The sequence below is a fragment of the Barbus barbus genome (assembly GCF_936440315.1).
Source record: "Barbus barbus genome assembly, chromosome: 5".
NCBI classification, from domain to species: Eukaryota; Metazoa; Chordata; class Actinopteri; order Cypriniformes; family Cyprinidae; genus Barbus; species Barbus barbus.
Window position 1 is genome coordinate 23,627,808 of NC_136733.1, and position 14,937 is coordinate 23,642,744.

The following is a 14,937-nucleotide window of genomic DNA, read 5'->3' on the forward strand; positions in this document are numbered from 1 at the left end:
AAATGCTCACCTGGGTCTTCACTTGGCAAAGTTAAAGCTGAAGTGTGTACATTTTTTGATGTTAAAATACTTCTCTATTGGTTTTTTTGAGCATCGCAAGCAACCCAACAAAGAATAAAGCCCAACTTTGGTTCAATCAATGCCGTGAGTTTGGGGTGGAACCTTTTAGAAGACGGAGGAGTGTTTGGGAAACCTGTTTAACAGCAATTATTATTTTTGCAATTCCGTTTGGTGATTTTAGTGGTGCCAAAAATACACACTTCAGTTTTACCTGAGAACAATTGTAGGCATAAACAATGATGATTCATTAGAGAACAAATTAGACAATTGCTCCAATTAAAAGGGAGGGGTGTTACCTGAGGCATTGCCGTTAACGTGCATGGTTTGGGCCATTGCTGCAGACACTCGCTCGAAATCCCACAGAGAGCCTGAATGCACTCATGCAAATGTCATGCATCAAATCAGCTTGCCATGCAACCTGCAAACTGGACAAAACAACAAAACATCAGACAATGCCACATGCACGATTCACAAAATCAAACACATACTATGAAAAAATGCAAAAAAAGTGATGTTTGTGCAACAAATCATGGGCTCTGATCTGATATAGGTGAGGCCTAAGTTTAGTGACGCACCTTAGTGTTGCAATTTTGTTTGTGTGCATGACCTTGTGGGACGTTTAACCAAAACATGAACTTTTTATTAAGGTCATTTAACATTTAACAACATATAGAGGGGATATAGAAATAACATTGTGACAAATCTGAGATGTTATAGTTCACCCAAAGACTAGAACAGTGTCATCATTTTTAACTCATTAAATTTCAGAATGTTTCTCAAACAAAGCTATAGTATCTTCAAAACACTTGGTACATGAGCACTGAAACTTTTATGATGCTTCTGATAATGCTTTTTTTAATCATTTTGAGCTTGACAGTGCAAGTCCTCATTCACTTTCATTAAATGGTATAAAAAATGTTCTTCAAAAATTCACATTTTGAAGATAGAAAGTCAGTCATACAGGTGTGGAACAACATGAGGGTAAGTAATGTATGATAGAATTGCATAACTTCTGTATGAACTATTAATTTGATATCTTTTTCCATTTGAGTTGCCATGCATTGAAAGGCCCAGATAAAGCCAGCCTTATATAGCTGAACAAAGTTGCACATTCCTGCACCTTATAAGAACTCTAAAATAAAACTGCACTTATTCTAAATTAGCACAGGAACTGGAAGGAACGAACAAACCTCAAAAGCAATAAGGCCAAATACTGATGTGGGGCAACCAGCACACCATCTGTAACCATCTCAAACTTCATATTGATTCTAGTGCCAAACTTTGTGTGTGTAAAGGAAAAGCTGTGCATTTTTCCCAACAAACATTTAGCTACTAAACAGCAGATTGGTAGCTGTGTAAGCAGAGCAGCAGACATGCATGCGTGCAGCAGATACAGTGGTGGGTCTCATAAACCCCTAGTGGAAGAACGACAGGAAGAAGGACCAATCGAAGGTCTGCCATATTCTCTGAAGAACACAGACTTAGGAAACTAGTAAAAACAATGATTGGACCAGTCTTGAGTATTATGAAACACAGGACATGCTGGAATTTCCTCCAACTTGCATAAAAACACAAACACACATATTACATCAACGATACAGCAACATGTCTCTCTCTTGCTTTTCTTTTTTTTGGGGGGGGGGGGGGGGGGGCAGACAAAGCATGGTCAAAGTTCTAATCTAAACTGATGTTACCACTCAGATTTGTTGTGCAATGTCTTTCAACAGACACCAAGTCAAAAGCTGATATTTGTTTGAATAGAAGGCAGAGGACAAACTTTTCCTTTTCACCATTAACAAGCACAGCAAAAGAGCTCATCAATAAATCACTTCAGTCTGCAAACAATGAGACATGTTCAACACTTTGTACATAGTTGTTTAGTTTTAACAAATATAATCACTCAGTCTCAAAAGACGCAAACATGTACAAAAGCTAATTTGATGAAAACATGCACATGTGGGTGAAAGTCAATTTTGAGCTTGTCATGCTAAACATGACTAAAAAGCTGCTATTTAAAATGAATGTGTGGCTTGAATTGGAAGATATTTTAAACCCAGAATGCTTGACCACTTAAAAATATCACACAGATTAGCTTGCATCACAAATTCTACAGACAAAGCCTGACATGGGTCAGTTCAGTTTCAGAACAAATTTACATCACATGTACATTAGAAACACGTGACATTAGACTAAAAAGTGCACCTACCTTGCTCAGTCATTGTTAAACTTCTTCAACGTAGTCAAAAAGAATGGTGTTACTACGGCCTTAGTAACCTATAAGCCAAAACATCTATGCGCCACCATGGAGTGTATATTACAGCTAAGATTAGCTAACTTGCTCAGATTTCAGAGATCCTATAAGAGGAAAGGATGCATCCATCCGTCGGTCACCAGACCATTAACAGGAGACCCTCTGCAAAAAAGGTAGATGCCGTCTAAATCAAACACTCCTTCAATGTTAAGTCCTCTATTGGCACAAAGGCATCAACAAGGTTGCTTGTTAATAGCAAACAGGGTCAGCCCAGCACAGATTGACATGTAACTGCAGGTAGATCATTCTGATAGCATGAAAAATCAGAAAGGCGTGTTTAATTTTTACTCATTGTCACTCCCTATATTCTCAACATCCTGTTAGCAAAGTCTAAACTTGAATACTACAATATGAAGTGACTTTTCATAAAGAAAAATTAGAGAGATACACAGTAAAATACCTTAGAATTACATAAATGCCATTTATAACAATCTACTGCTTACAGCAAGGACAGATGTCCAGATATTTGTTCCAGGTATGTCAGTGGGATAAGTGAAAGATGAAAGAAAACAGAGTCATATAGACTGACAACTCCTGAAAAGCAAATTGTTGATAAATTAAGACATCTGTAATCAAAGACGACACACATAATGCCTTGCTAACAGGTATACACAGAGCGTGAAGATTAATGCTGATGAGAAAAGAAAGCAGTTTTATACCTTTTATAAATCTGCACTGCTACACTTTTAAAATATTCGGTTCTGGCAACTAGAAAATAGACTAGAAAGTATTGTTGCAATCTATGTTTTATATAAGACAGTTTCATAAATAGAGGGAATGTGACAGAAAATCTTGCATGAGAAACGTGGCATGCTAGTGGGAGGTATTGCACACCTCCAGAGGTGAGGGCAGGGTAGCATGACGAGGCAGTCACCTGACACAACACCAGAGCTAGAGGCAGCATTTAAACATGGAATGCAGGTCCATACAAAGCTCTGCGTTCAAACACACACACCACTGCTGGAGACATATCTAAAATGGGAGTGGTAAGGTGTACTGCTTTAGAAAAATGCACAAACACACCTAGTTTCCCTGTCACTTGTAATTAATTTAACTGCTCTTTCTATCACACCTTCCACAGAATTCACTTTAAATGGTTAATTTGCAGAAAAAAAATAAAAAATTACTTGTGTTGTTTCTGTACAGTGTACACGTATGACTTAGTTCTGTGGAACACTTAAGGAGAAATTTAGAGGAATGCAGAGGATTCTTGCATTATATTTAAATTGCAGTGAAAGCAGTTGATACATTAGTATACAAATACAAAGCAGATCAAGTTAAAATATTTCCCTCTGCAAGAGCTCTAAAATCTTGGATCTAAAAATGCAATGTGAAGAGTCAAGCCAAGTTTACATAAATGCAGAACTTTGAGATACACATCCATTCAAAAGTTTGGGGTTAGTAAAAAGCTTACAATAGTTATAATGAGAAATGGGAATGAGAACAATGAGAATAAGAAATGTTTCTTAAGCACCAAATCAACACATTAGAAGGATTTCTGAAGGATCATGTGACACTGAAGACTGGAGTAATGCTAAAAATTCTATTTTATCACAACATTTGAAAATATATTAAAATAAACAGTTCATTTAAATTGTATTATTATTATTATTATTATTATTATTTCACAATATTATGGATTTTACTCTATTTTTAATAAATAGAGGCAGCCTTGGTGAGCCCAACAGACTTCTTAAAAATGAATAAATAAATAAATAGATCAATCAATCAATTAGTCTTACCCCAAACTTTTGAACGATATTTGTGTGACAGATATGACAGCTAAATTGGAGGGGAAGATGCAGTTTCTCATACAAAGTTATCATATGGCATCAGTAATCTTGAAATATGGTGGAGTCATATAGGCTACCTGTATGCTGCTTCTTATCCATTGAGCAGTTTGAAAGGCTACAGTCACTGTATGACATTTTTCTTCACACAAGTGATACAGGGTAAGTAAATGCAAGATTTGTTGTTTCCTTTAACACAATCCAAGGAGCTTTTCAAACTAACAACATTCTAAACATGAGACCACCTTTAGAGCCTCATGCTGCTCTCACAAAAATTCAAATAATGGGTCAAAGTAACATGATCTTTATGTCCTCAGGGGAGAAGGGTCATTTGAGAGGCCACAAGGCCATTTCGGATATTGCTGTTGTAGTTTGAGGTGGAGCTGCAGGTGTGTCCATTGACTATTTTCAACGAGAGGATCCTGATGTCACATTCATAATGTCACATAACCTGAAGTCAAGAAAATGGAGAGTGCAGGAGTATATGCTCAAGTGAAATGATTCAGATGAACAAATCTGAATTATTTCCCTCTGAAACTTGCAAACTATACGCCAGAAACACACTCACATCCACACACTCCCTTTTGATCTTCCACAACAATGTTTAAGAGAGTGAAAAAACAGCCTAGACTCATAAACACCATTTTTCACTTAACACCAGCCACAGTCATTATGAAGACAAGAGTTGGAGGAAAAGGAGGATTTGTCAGCGGCAACTTGACCATGAAAGCAGCCAGCTGAATTTCATTACAGCGCTGAGCTTTTAAATAAACCAGAACTAAAAGAACTTCAGAAAAGCAAGGGGCTGAACACACCTGTGCATTCGTGTTAGCTTCTGGCAGGGGGGCCAAAGGTCTGACCCGGGCTCAAATGCCCCCAACCATTACTTACGACAACCATGCTGATCCCCCTTCTTCCAAATCCAGCTTCAAAGCTTATAATTATCTTGACAGGCACAGGGGGGTTTTGAAACCGCAGACCATTTTTATTCTGTCCTTGGGTTTTCAGCCTAAGCAATGTGAAACTCAACGAAACCATTTTTACATGCAAAGGCAGACACACAATGCAGCATATTAAGAGTGCTGCTTTGGTTTATTAAATAAGTAATTGACAAATAAATCACAATCAACCACATAGTCATTACCCGGTTCATCTGAATCAACTGTATCCAGGATATTCCAAGAACCCGACATCAACTTGCTGTAAAAGTCAACCTTAAAACTGCGAGTGCAAACTCCTGTAAGCGACTGATGCACTAGACGACCAGTTTTAAACTGAAGATCGGACTGAAAGGTCCTAAACCTGATCTAGGTCAGCTAAATATAAAGACTCATTTGAACCCCGAAGAGAAAGTGACTTAATCATAACCACAGACCCGTTAAGAGAAACGCATGGGCCGTAGAGCCTATTTTTGTCATTATCACCCTCTTGTCTGGTCTGTTTGCCTTAAACGGCGTCTTGTGATATGACTCTAGATTCAGTAGTAAGTGCAGGCAAAGTGTTTGATTATTAGCAACAAGGACATCGCTCTAAGCTACTACAGCTTCCTCCTCTTCACATGCTCTCTGAAACATAAATATATACAATATATTTGGAATCCAGGAAATATACAAATGCATTTTGTTACTTTTGGAGACAAATATGTTTATAACTCAAAACAAGACAACAAACTGTATGAAATGGAGACTATTTGAACAAATTAGTCTGACTTCAATGCAAGATCATTTGAAGAGTCCATTTGTGCCTTTCCAAACCATCTTATCTAGTGTTGTCAAAGGTTAAAGAGATTTTTAAGATGGTCAAAAATAGATTGTTGTGGAAAGAAAGACTATAGATAAACTTTGGCCTACTGTTCAAAAGTTCGGGGTTAGTAAAACCTTTTTTTAAATCTCTTATGCTCACCATGGCTGCATTTGTTTGATCAAAAATATAGCACAATCTGTAATATTTTTAAATATTTTTACAATTTAAAATAACTGCTTTTTATTTTAACACATTTTGTAATGTAATTTATTCATTTACAATGTAATTTATTCTGATTTGGTGCTCTATAAACATTTAGGCCTATTATTATTCTCAATGTTGAAAACAGTTGTGCTGCTTAATATTTTTTGTGGAAACCTTGATATATTTTTCAGGATTCTTTAATGAATGGAAAGCTCAAATAAACAGCAAAATTATAGATGTCTGTACTGTAACATTTATCAATTGATAGCAACCTTGCTAAATAAAAGTAAATAAATAAATAAATAATCTTACGGACCTCAAAATGTGAACTAATGTATATAGCAAGACCAGTCTTGTTCCTGTATTTGATAAACTTTAATAATAGTACATTTTTATTTGTATGAATTGTCTGTTCTATTGAATTCTAATTTCAAGAGGTCTGGTAGAGACACTGACTTGCACTCAATGCATTCCTGTGCAATAATGATAGCTGGTTTTGAAAAAGAGCTGAGATCTTTCCTTTATAATCTGAAAATCAATTGTCTGATTGTGAAGTAAAAATTTGATAACAGAAAAGGTTGCATGAGGACAAAAAAAGGACAAAAAAAAATCTAAAGTAAAAAGCTGACCAAATGAAATAAATACAATAACTTTCAAAAAATGTATTGTTTTTTGTTCATGTACTTTTATACTTATTTGCTAATAGTTGGTACCTATTCATAACCTGAGGACAGATTTAGGAGGCTGATTCGAAATGCACCTCTGATTCCAGTTCTTCTCTATTTTTGGAATGCGGTTCATCTGTTAAAACGGGACTCTACCACAACAGGGCCAAATCCACAAAAGCACACACAAACACTCATTCACTAAACAAGAACATCTGAAGTTATAATAAGCTAACTCTAACAGTAAACTTTCAGCATTTTTACAAAATGAAAAAAATACAAATGAGGACATCCCCAAATCGAGATTTTATCAGATTTAGGTAACTTCTGGGTACAAATTTGCCCCCAAAATATGGCTAAGCACTACAAACACCCTGAAGACAAGAGCTGATAGTATATTTCTTTTGCACTGTCAGTCTGAAACTAAACTAAATTTTCAATTAAGCTAATGGGGAAAGTCTGACAGTTCCTTGTTATGTCTTTCCAAAATTATTATTTCCCTAAACCGAATCACGAGTGCCTGGCCTGTCTGACTTTAGTAACAGACTGATTTTCAAAGAAATAAGAATATGAACCCATAAACCCACAAAAGCCAACATGTCTTCAAATGTGAGAAAAGCAGAGTGTTCTTTAAACCAAACAGCTTCAGGAGCATCCAACACGATACACTTTCTATTCACCTTCTACCTCTTCTCTTTAGCGGGAATGTAGTGCTGTGAATACACTTCCATTTTTGTCTGCTTGCAGCCAGACAACATAAAAGATGCCAACAGACACTGTATCAACTTCTCTACCAGACTAAATTGGGGTTACACTGAGCCAGCCAATACTACAAGGCTTCAAGAGTCCAGTGCCAGTCCAACTCTCCAACCTTGACAACACTGCCATCTACAGGCTTCCAACGTACACAGTTTCAGTAAATGAGTGCAGGAGCAAACAAACACAATAAACCTAATTAATAAACAAATAAAGATTTTCCCCAAGAACAAATAAAATTAAATGCAAGTTTTCTTCCATATCAAATCAAACCACCAACAGTCAAAATGGAAAGAAAAACATAGATACCAAAAAACATACATTAATTCCAATTATCTCATCAGAGGGGGGAAAAAAAAGTCATGTAAAGCATGCATGAAAGCATTTGAGGGGAAACCGTTCACTCCACGTAGCACTGCAGAGCAAACTCACCGCTTCATTTAACAATGATCCAGCCCTTTCACTCCACAGGGGTGTAAAGAAGGGACAGGCACACAGAGTGGGTAGTCCCTATCAACCATACACTCTTTCACTATCTGTCCCCTCATTTCTCTGACAGATGAATGTCTTTCTTTACTCATCTCGTTCTATCAGTTTTGTAACTAAATGAAACAATGTGCATTTTATTCCATTCTAGCTTTCGTTCTCATCCTATCTCCTCACCTCTGTCCAACCGTGCATTTGACCAAGGACAGACTGGAGCCAGTTATTTGTTTTGCTCTCCAGTGGAGCCAGACAGACTGAGAGGCCCAGCGGCCGTTCTTCTCATGATAAAGAGCCTTGAGAGGGCTGGAGGCCAAGGGACCCTCCCAGAGTTACGGCCACTGAATGCTGCAATACCATGCTTTATTTATCAAAATGCATATCAAATTATACTGCAGGATTAAAATTGTCCTTCTAAAAAAACAAAAAGGCTTAAAAATGTTTAATTGTGTTCACACTTGCTTGGTTTGAAATCCACTGACACTGATGACTGACACAAAGTTTTTGGTTTCCTCAGCCAGTCAACTGAGGGACCAGAGGACCGTTTCCGGGAATGAAATACTTCTGAGGAGTATTAACCTTATGCTTTTATATGGATTGATTAGGCTGTTACTTTAAATAATTAATACTTTACATGTTAACACATTTTATATTTTAATGTCTTTACTATCATATCATATATTTTTAATATTTAATACACATTTAAAATATTTATTTACTGCTACAAATAGAAAAAATATTAATATATTTTAGTTAAGTAACTTCGTAATTTTATAAATTTATTAAATTAAAATAATATTGCTTATTATAACACTTTAAATTCATTACATACATTGACCTTTAGTTACAGCTACACAAATGTTTTTATACCAGAAAAAAATCATATAAAATTAATTATATTTTAGTCATTAATATCTTAATGTTTTTACTTATTGTTTTATACTGTGGCGGGAGGAGCCAACGACAGACACAGTGGGCGTGGCGTCAAGCCTCGGAGAGGTTTTTATTAAACAAAATATTAAAATAAAGTGTCCAAAGGGGGAAAAGTGTTCAAAATAAACAGGGATCTGGTGTCCTCGTTGTGCTGCGGGGCTTGTGAAGGAGGGCAGTGTTCAGGAGGGAAGGGTCCAGGTAAGGGGCGGAGTCCGGCGGCCGCACGCGCTCCCGTCTGGAGGTCCCGGGGCGCGGGTGACGACGGCTTCTGTGGCGGCTTCGTCCAACTCCTTAATCCCCGGGTGCTCGACAGGATTTCACGGCCCGGCGTCCTGGCCCGACGGCCGTATCACGGGTGCGGTACCGACCGGACTGCGGGTCCGGCGGCTCGCTTCTCTGGCGGCGGCGGGTAGTTCCCTCTACGCTCCCTTTCCTGGACCCACGAGGACACCAGCATGCATGCACGGGGAAGAGACCGGTCTCCCGAGGAGAGGCGCGCTCGGCATTTAACGGCGGCGGTGATGAGGCTCTATTCACATCAGGTGCGAACTATTCACAAACTTCATTTTTGATTAGTAATATGCATTGCTAAAAACTTCATGTGACAATTTTAAAGGCGATTTTCTCAATATTTTATTTTTTTTGCACCCTCAGATTACAGATTTGCAAATAGTTGTATTTCGGCCAAATATCGTCCTATCCTTATAAACCATACATCAATGGAAAGCTTATTTATTCAGCTATCAATTTCGAAAAAATGTACCCTTATGACTGGTATTGTGGTCCAGGGTCACGTCAATACATACATGCATACCCCAAAAGAAAATGAATTCAAAGGATGCTTACAATTCCTACCTACATGCTAAATCCAAATGAAGACTTACTGTTTACAAGACTAAAAAAAAAAAAAAAAGACCGACAAAAAGAAAAAGAAAATAATTAATTGGAAACCCAAAGGGTGCTCCTTGATAACAGACACTACAGGAATGTTTTAGACAGCATTTACAAAGAAGCAGGAGAAATTCCAACTCTAAACACACCTTGCCAGGCTTAATAAGAGCTGTGTTTAAAGGCTAAAGGGTTTTGTTTGGCTTAACCACTTGAGCTGGCTAGGCTATAATGGTGCTAATGAGAAAGGGCCCATTCCGGGGGGCTGGGAAGGGAGGAGGTGGATTAGGCTGGGAAATGCATGGAATGGGCAAACCTTGGCATCCAACAGACATGAACCCTCTAAAAAAGCAATTACCAGAAGAATGAACTGGTACAACATACACAAACTCACAGGCACATTTCATCATAAGTGTCAACAATCACCAGAGCTTTTCGCAGTGATTTCTGATCTCTAAGAAATTACCCACATCGCAACCATTGGCTTTAGCACAAGCGTCCCACCAGGTTTTGTCAGAAAATGCACTGAAAATCAATTTTCCCTCTGCTCCCCACGCTACGGGTCCCTATGATCCTGAAGCCACATCAACAGCTGTCACCCTGCCCGAAATCAGCACAACAAAGACCAAGAGCATCAACTGTGAAAGTTTGGGAAATCATTCATCCGCTATGCTTTCAATCGAGTGAGCAACCGTAAAGCAGGCAACATACGTTTCAGGGAGTTACTCAGATACGCTTTATAAAACTCACTCTAATAGATGCCAATGGCATACACAGGTGAAGGAAAGCAACAACTGGCTCAATCTCAGCTTCCAGATCGAAAAAGAGATGTACTAAACAAACGTTAATATGGCAAAGGAACTTGTTAGTGGCCTAATGTACTCCCTATGAATTAATTTTCTAACCCTTATCCACTGTTTATGCACGGCCATCTGTTGAGCATTGACTGGACCAGCTGTCCAACACCAACATTTGAGTCTCTAAATAAGATAGAATCTCCACTAGCCGGTCACTATCCTGGTAGCCTTTTGTCTCTAGTTGTTGAGCTGGTCCAGAGGGACTACTGAGGTGACGTCATGGCCAAGGCTGGCTTTATTCGGCCATTCATGCTGTTATTAAGTGGACCACTATGGCATGAGCTTATCAGCAGGAATGAGAGATGCTCTTTAAGGTCTTCAGATACGCAAAGAGGACATATTCCCATAGCTAAACGATAAGCCATATAATCTTATCTGAGAATGAAATAGCTGAGAGCTTGGTGGGAACAGAAATTTGATTAAGTAGATACCTTGACAATTTAGACACAACAAATAAAAAGTTTCAGCCAAAAAAATTGTTAGGTTAAAAATAAGAAAACAAAACATCAATCCAGCATAGCTATTTGTTGTCTAAAATTTTCTGTTGTTTACTGGCAGCAAGTGTGGGAGAGAGAGACAGATAATGGTGTTGTCACGGTGAAGTGATTTGTCGCACCACACAGACAAGGAAGAGAAACTGAGGATCCCATCTGGGTTAGACACTGGTAGACGAAGCCAGTTTGAGGAATCCCCCATATTTATGCCATGTAACTGCCATCCACCACACACACACACTTTCCCACCCGTTCTATTCTCCCCATGGGATCTGTCCGACTGTCAGAGCACTAAAGCATGCTCTGTAAAACTTCTCATGACTAGAATGAATGCAATAGACACAATCAGGCAGTAGAAATTTGAATTGCTTCCTGTATAAGCAATTAAGGGAAGTCGTGGCCTAATGGTTAGAGAGTCCGACTCGTAATCCAAAGGTTGCGGGTTCGAGTCTCGGGCCGGCAGGGATTGTAGGTGGGGGGAGTGAATGTCCAGTGCTCTCTCCACCCTCAATACCACGACTGAGGTGCCCTTGAGCAAGGCACCGAACCCCCAACTGCTCCCCGGGTGCCGCAGCATAAATGGCTGCCCACTGCTTCGGGTGTGTGTTCACGGTGTGTGTGTGTTCACTGCTGTGTGTGTGCACTTTGGATGGGTTAAATGCAGAGCACGATTTCCGAGTATGGGTCACCATACTTGGCCGTATGTCACTTCAATTTCACTTTCACTATAACAACTGAAGCAGGAATAAACTGAACAATAGTGAGAGGGGCATGAATACGTAGACGGGGCTGTGACTTGCTTCCCATAAAGGTAGATTTAAAAACCTTTTGTAAAAAATACATATATGTCATCACTCTGGTGAATAAAAGGTACATTTTTTGATTGTATACTTAAAGGATCATGTGACATTGAATACTGGAATAATGGCTGCCGAAAATTCAGCTTAATTCATTTAAAAATAAATGGTTTCAAACCCCATTTTGTACATTAATAATAACCCATGTTCTTATCAACTGAGAGTTTTAAAGACGCTGTTTAGACTACAAAAACGAATGAATGAAACGGTTAGCCACGAAAAGTAAAATAATAATTTACAAGATTAACACCTTGTGTGTGCGATACTTTCCCTAGTTCTTTTGAAAGAGACATTATAGTCTGTAAATGTACCCTTCCGTCTGCCTAAACTGAAAGGTATAATGAGTGTTGTGGTTGACTGTGTCCGCAGCATCTACAAAAGCAATGACAAATCCAGCATGTTCACAAAAGGCCTCTGTGTGAGGACTCACATACAAGCAACCAAAGTAAAATCACAAACAAGCCTCTAATTGAACACCATGGAATTCTATAAGTTGAGGCCAAAAGGTATTTTCTTCATAAAACAAGTCAATGGAATGTGTTAAAATGGCATTTGTTTACGAATCGACGTATTCATGCATACAGCATGTCCAAAATCACTAGCTCATTCAGGAAAAAATTAAATAAAAAGTCATTTCATAATAAACACACTAAAAAAAAAAAAAAAAAAAAAGTCAGGAGATAAAAAATTAAAATCTGTGCCTAATGAGAGGCTAGTTCCCTCAAGTTGTTCCAAACCTGACTTTTTTGACTGTATGACCTTTCTTTTGTGTAACAAAAGACTATATTGTGAAAAATGTTGGGAACTAAACAGTTTTGGTTACCAATGACCTTCACTGTATGAACAAAATAAATAAATACAATGGAAGTCAAAGAGAAGCGAAACTGTTTGGTTCCCAACATTCTTTACAATATCTTCTTTTGTGTTCCACAGCAGAAAGCCATACAGGTTTGAGAAAACATGGTTATAGAATTTCAGTTTTTGGCTAAACAGACCCTTTAAACAAAACAAGGATGACAGTGAGAAGAAACAAACAAAACATCACCTGCTGTTGAGTGGTGAGAAGACCCACAGTTTTCAGAGCTTACGTTCTCCAAACTAAAATGTGCAGCAGGAAACCCTTTAACAGATGACAAGCATTGCCTGAAGAAAGACAAAGAGATACTTAGATCAACAGGATGATGTCAACTTATCCTTTGACATTTACATTGAAGAAATACAACAAACACAGCCATAAGGAATGTATAACCTGCATGGATGAAGCAGCAGCTGTTGCTCTGCTGTAGTCACTATCCATGACATCTGACAACCTAAGAATTTAACTGTCCCCTACAGCGAAAGCTGATTTTGCACATGGACATGATGATGCCTGTTTAATGTATTTAATGTTCAGACATGTTATTAGAGCTGAACAGTGCTGACAGCTGTGACTAGTTTTTCAAACTATTCACAAGCAGCTGATCAAAAATAAACATACACACAAAAAGCATCTAATTTAATGAAAGACATGAGGGCAAACTAAACCTTCAACTTGTATAACAAATCTTTAAGTATCTGTAAGTGTAAAAGCTTTCAAGCAAAGCAATAGAATAAACAGTGATTAAAGATTTTAAAGATAATTGTATTAGTAGGCTACTCTCTACATACCAGTCCTCTCCATTAAGTATTATTTTTCATCATTACATGTCTCAGAGATATACAATATAGGAAAATTGCTTCAGATTCCTTAAAAGTAACACCAGAAACAATTGGACAACTTCAACTGAGCTCTGTGGGACCATTAGCTCTTCAAGACTGACATTGTGTTTTTGTTTATGGTGTGAGGGGTCAAAGGGTCATAAGGTTATGACAATACTAGCGCACCCTCTTGCAGATAATGCACTGTATTGTGTGGAGATCACTGGAACTCTGCTCTCCGCAGAAAGTTGAGAGGTGTGGTAAGTGAGCTCTGGAGGAGAACAGACAGTGGCATTGTAACCCTTTAGGTCACTGTACACTCACATCAAAGCAGGAATGACACATCCAACCCGTCCCTGTAATTACAAGAGCTCTGAGAACAGGAGGAACTCATGTAAATTATAATATGAAGATGTGCCTTAAAAATGATAAAAATGTGTGTGAATCAGATCTCGCTGAAACTTATTAGATGCATTCAGTATCATCTCATTAATCTAAACCATTCATTAGCTATTAAGTATTTCTACTTAAAAATGACACATTTAAAGGGATAGTTCACCCAAAAATGAACATTCTGTCATTAATTACTCACCCTCATGTTGTTTCAAACCCGCAAGACCTTTATTAATATTCAGAATGCAACAGAAACGTTCAAGGCCCAGAAAGGTAGTAAGGACATCATTAAAATACCCTGTGACATCAGTGGTTCAACTGTAATGTTATGAAGCTACGAGAATACTTTTTGTGCGCAAAGAAAACAAAAATAATGACTTTATTCAACAAATTCTTCTTTTCCGTGTCAGTCTTCGATGCTCGTTACGTCAGTACCACGCATAATGACTATTTTTTAACAATCAGTGTTGGGGAAGCTACTCTGAAACTGTAGTTTGACAAGCTACAAGCTACTCGTAAGTTAAAGTAGTTAAACTACAGTCAAGCTACCCTTTTGGAAAAGTAGTTAGCTACACTACAAGTTACTATCAAAAAGTAGCTAGCTACATTGAAACTACTTTTGATTTTTTTGAACAACGTATATTATAAATAACTGAATAAGTGTCTGAGGAATGTTTTAAGTAAAATATTTAGTGTTTAAAACAATGCAATACAATTATGATTTCAAAGAGTATTGTTTTATTACACACAACACTCAAATATCTCAGACTGTTACAAAAAGTGTAACCTTTACTTGTCGTTTCTTTGAGAGACATGAACTTGGACA

The 14,937-nt window shown here is 37.9% G+C and overlaps 1 protein-coding gene across 2 annotated transcripts in view; it reads right to left on the reverse strand.

Annotated features, from left to right (window-relative positions):
* Nucleotides 1-14,937, reverse strand: part of LOC306870320 (KN motif and ankyrin repeat domain-containing protein 1-like) — a 58,394-nt gene that overhangs the window by 24,502 nt on the left and 18,955 nt on the right. The window contains exons 2-3 of one of the 2 annotated variants that reach the window (XM_079417526.1): nucleotides 13,087-13,184; nucleotides 357-485 (exon numbers count right to left, since the gene is read on the reverse strand). In XM_079417526.1, coding sequence (XP_079273652.1) covers nucleotides 357-393 — 37 coding nt within the window. In that variant the 5' untranslated portion in view covers nucleotides 394-485; nucleotides 13,087-13,184. Of the gene's footprint in view, nucleotides 1-356; nucleotides 486-2,266; nucleotides 2,584-13,086; nucleotides 13,185-14,937 lie in introns of those variants that run through there. The other variant, XM_079417525.1, reaches the window with a different exon arrangement.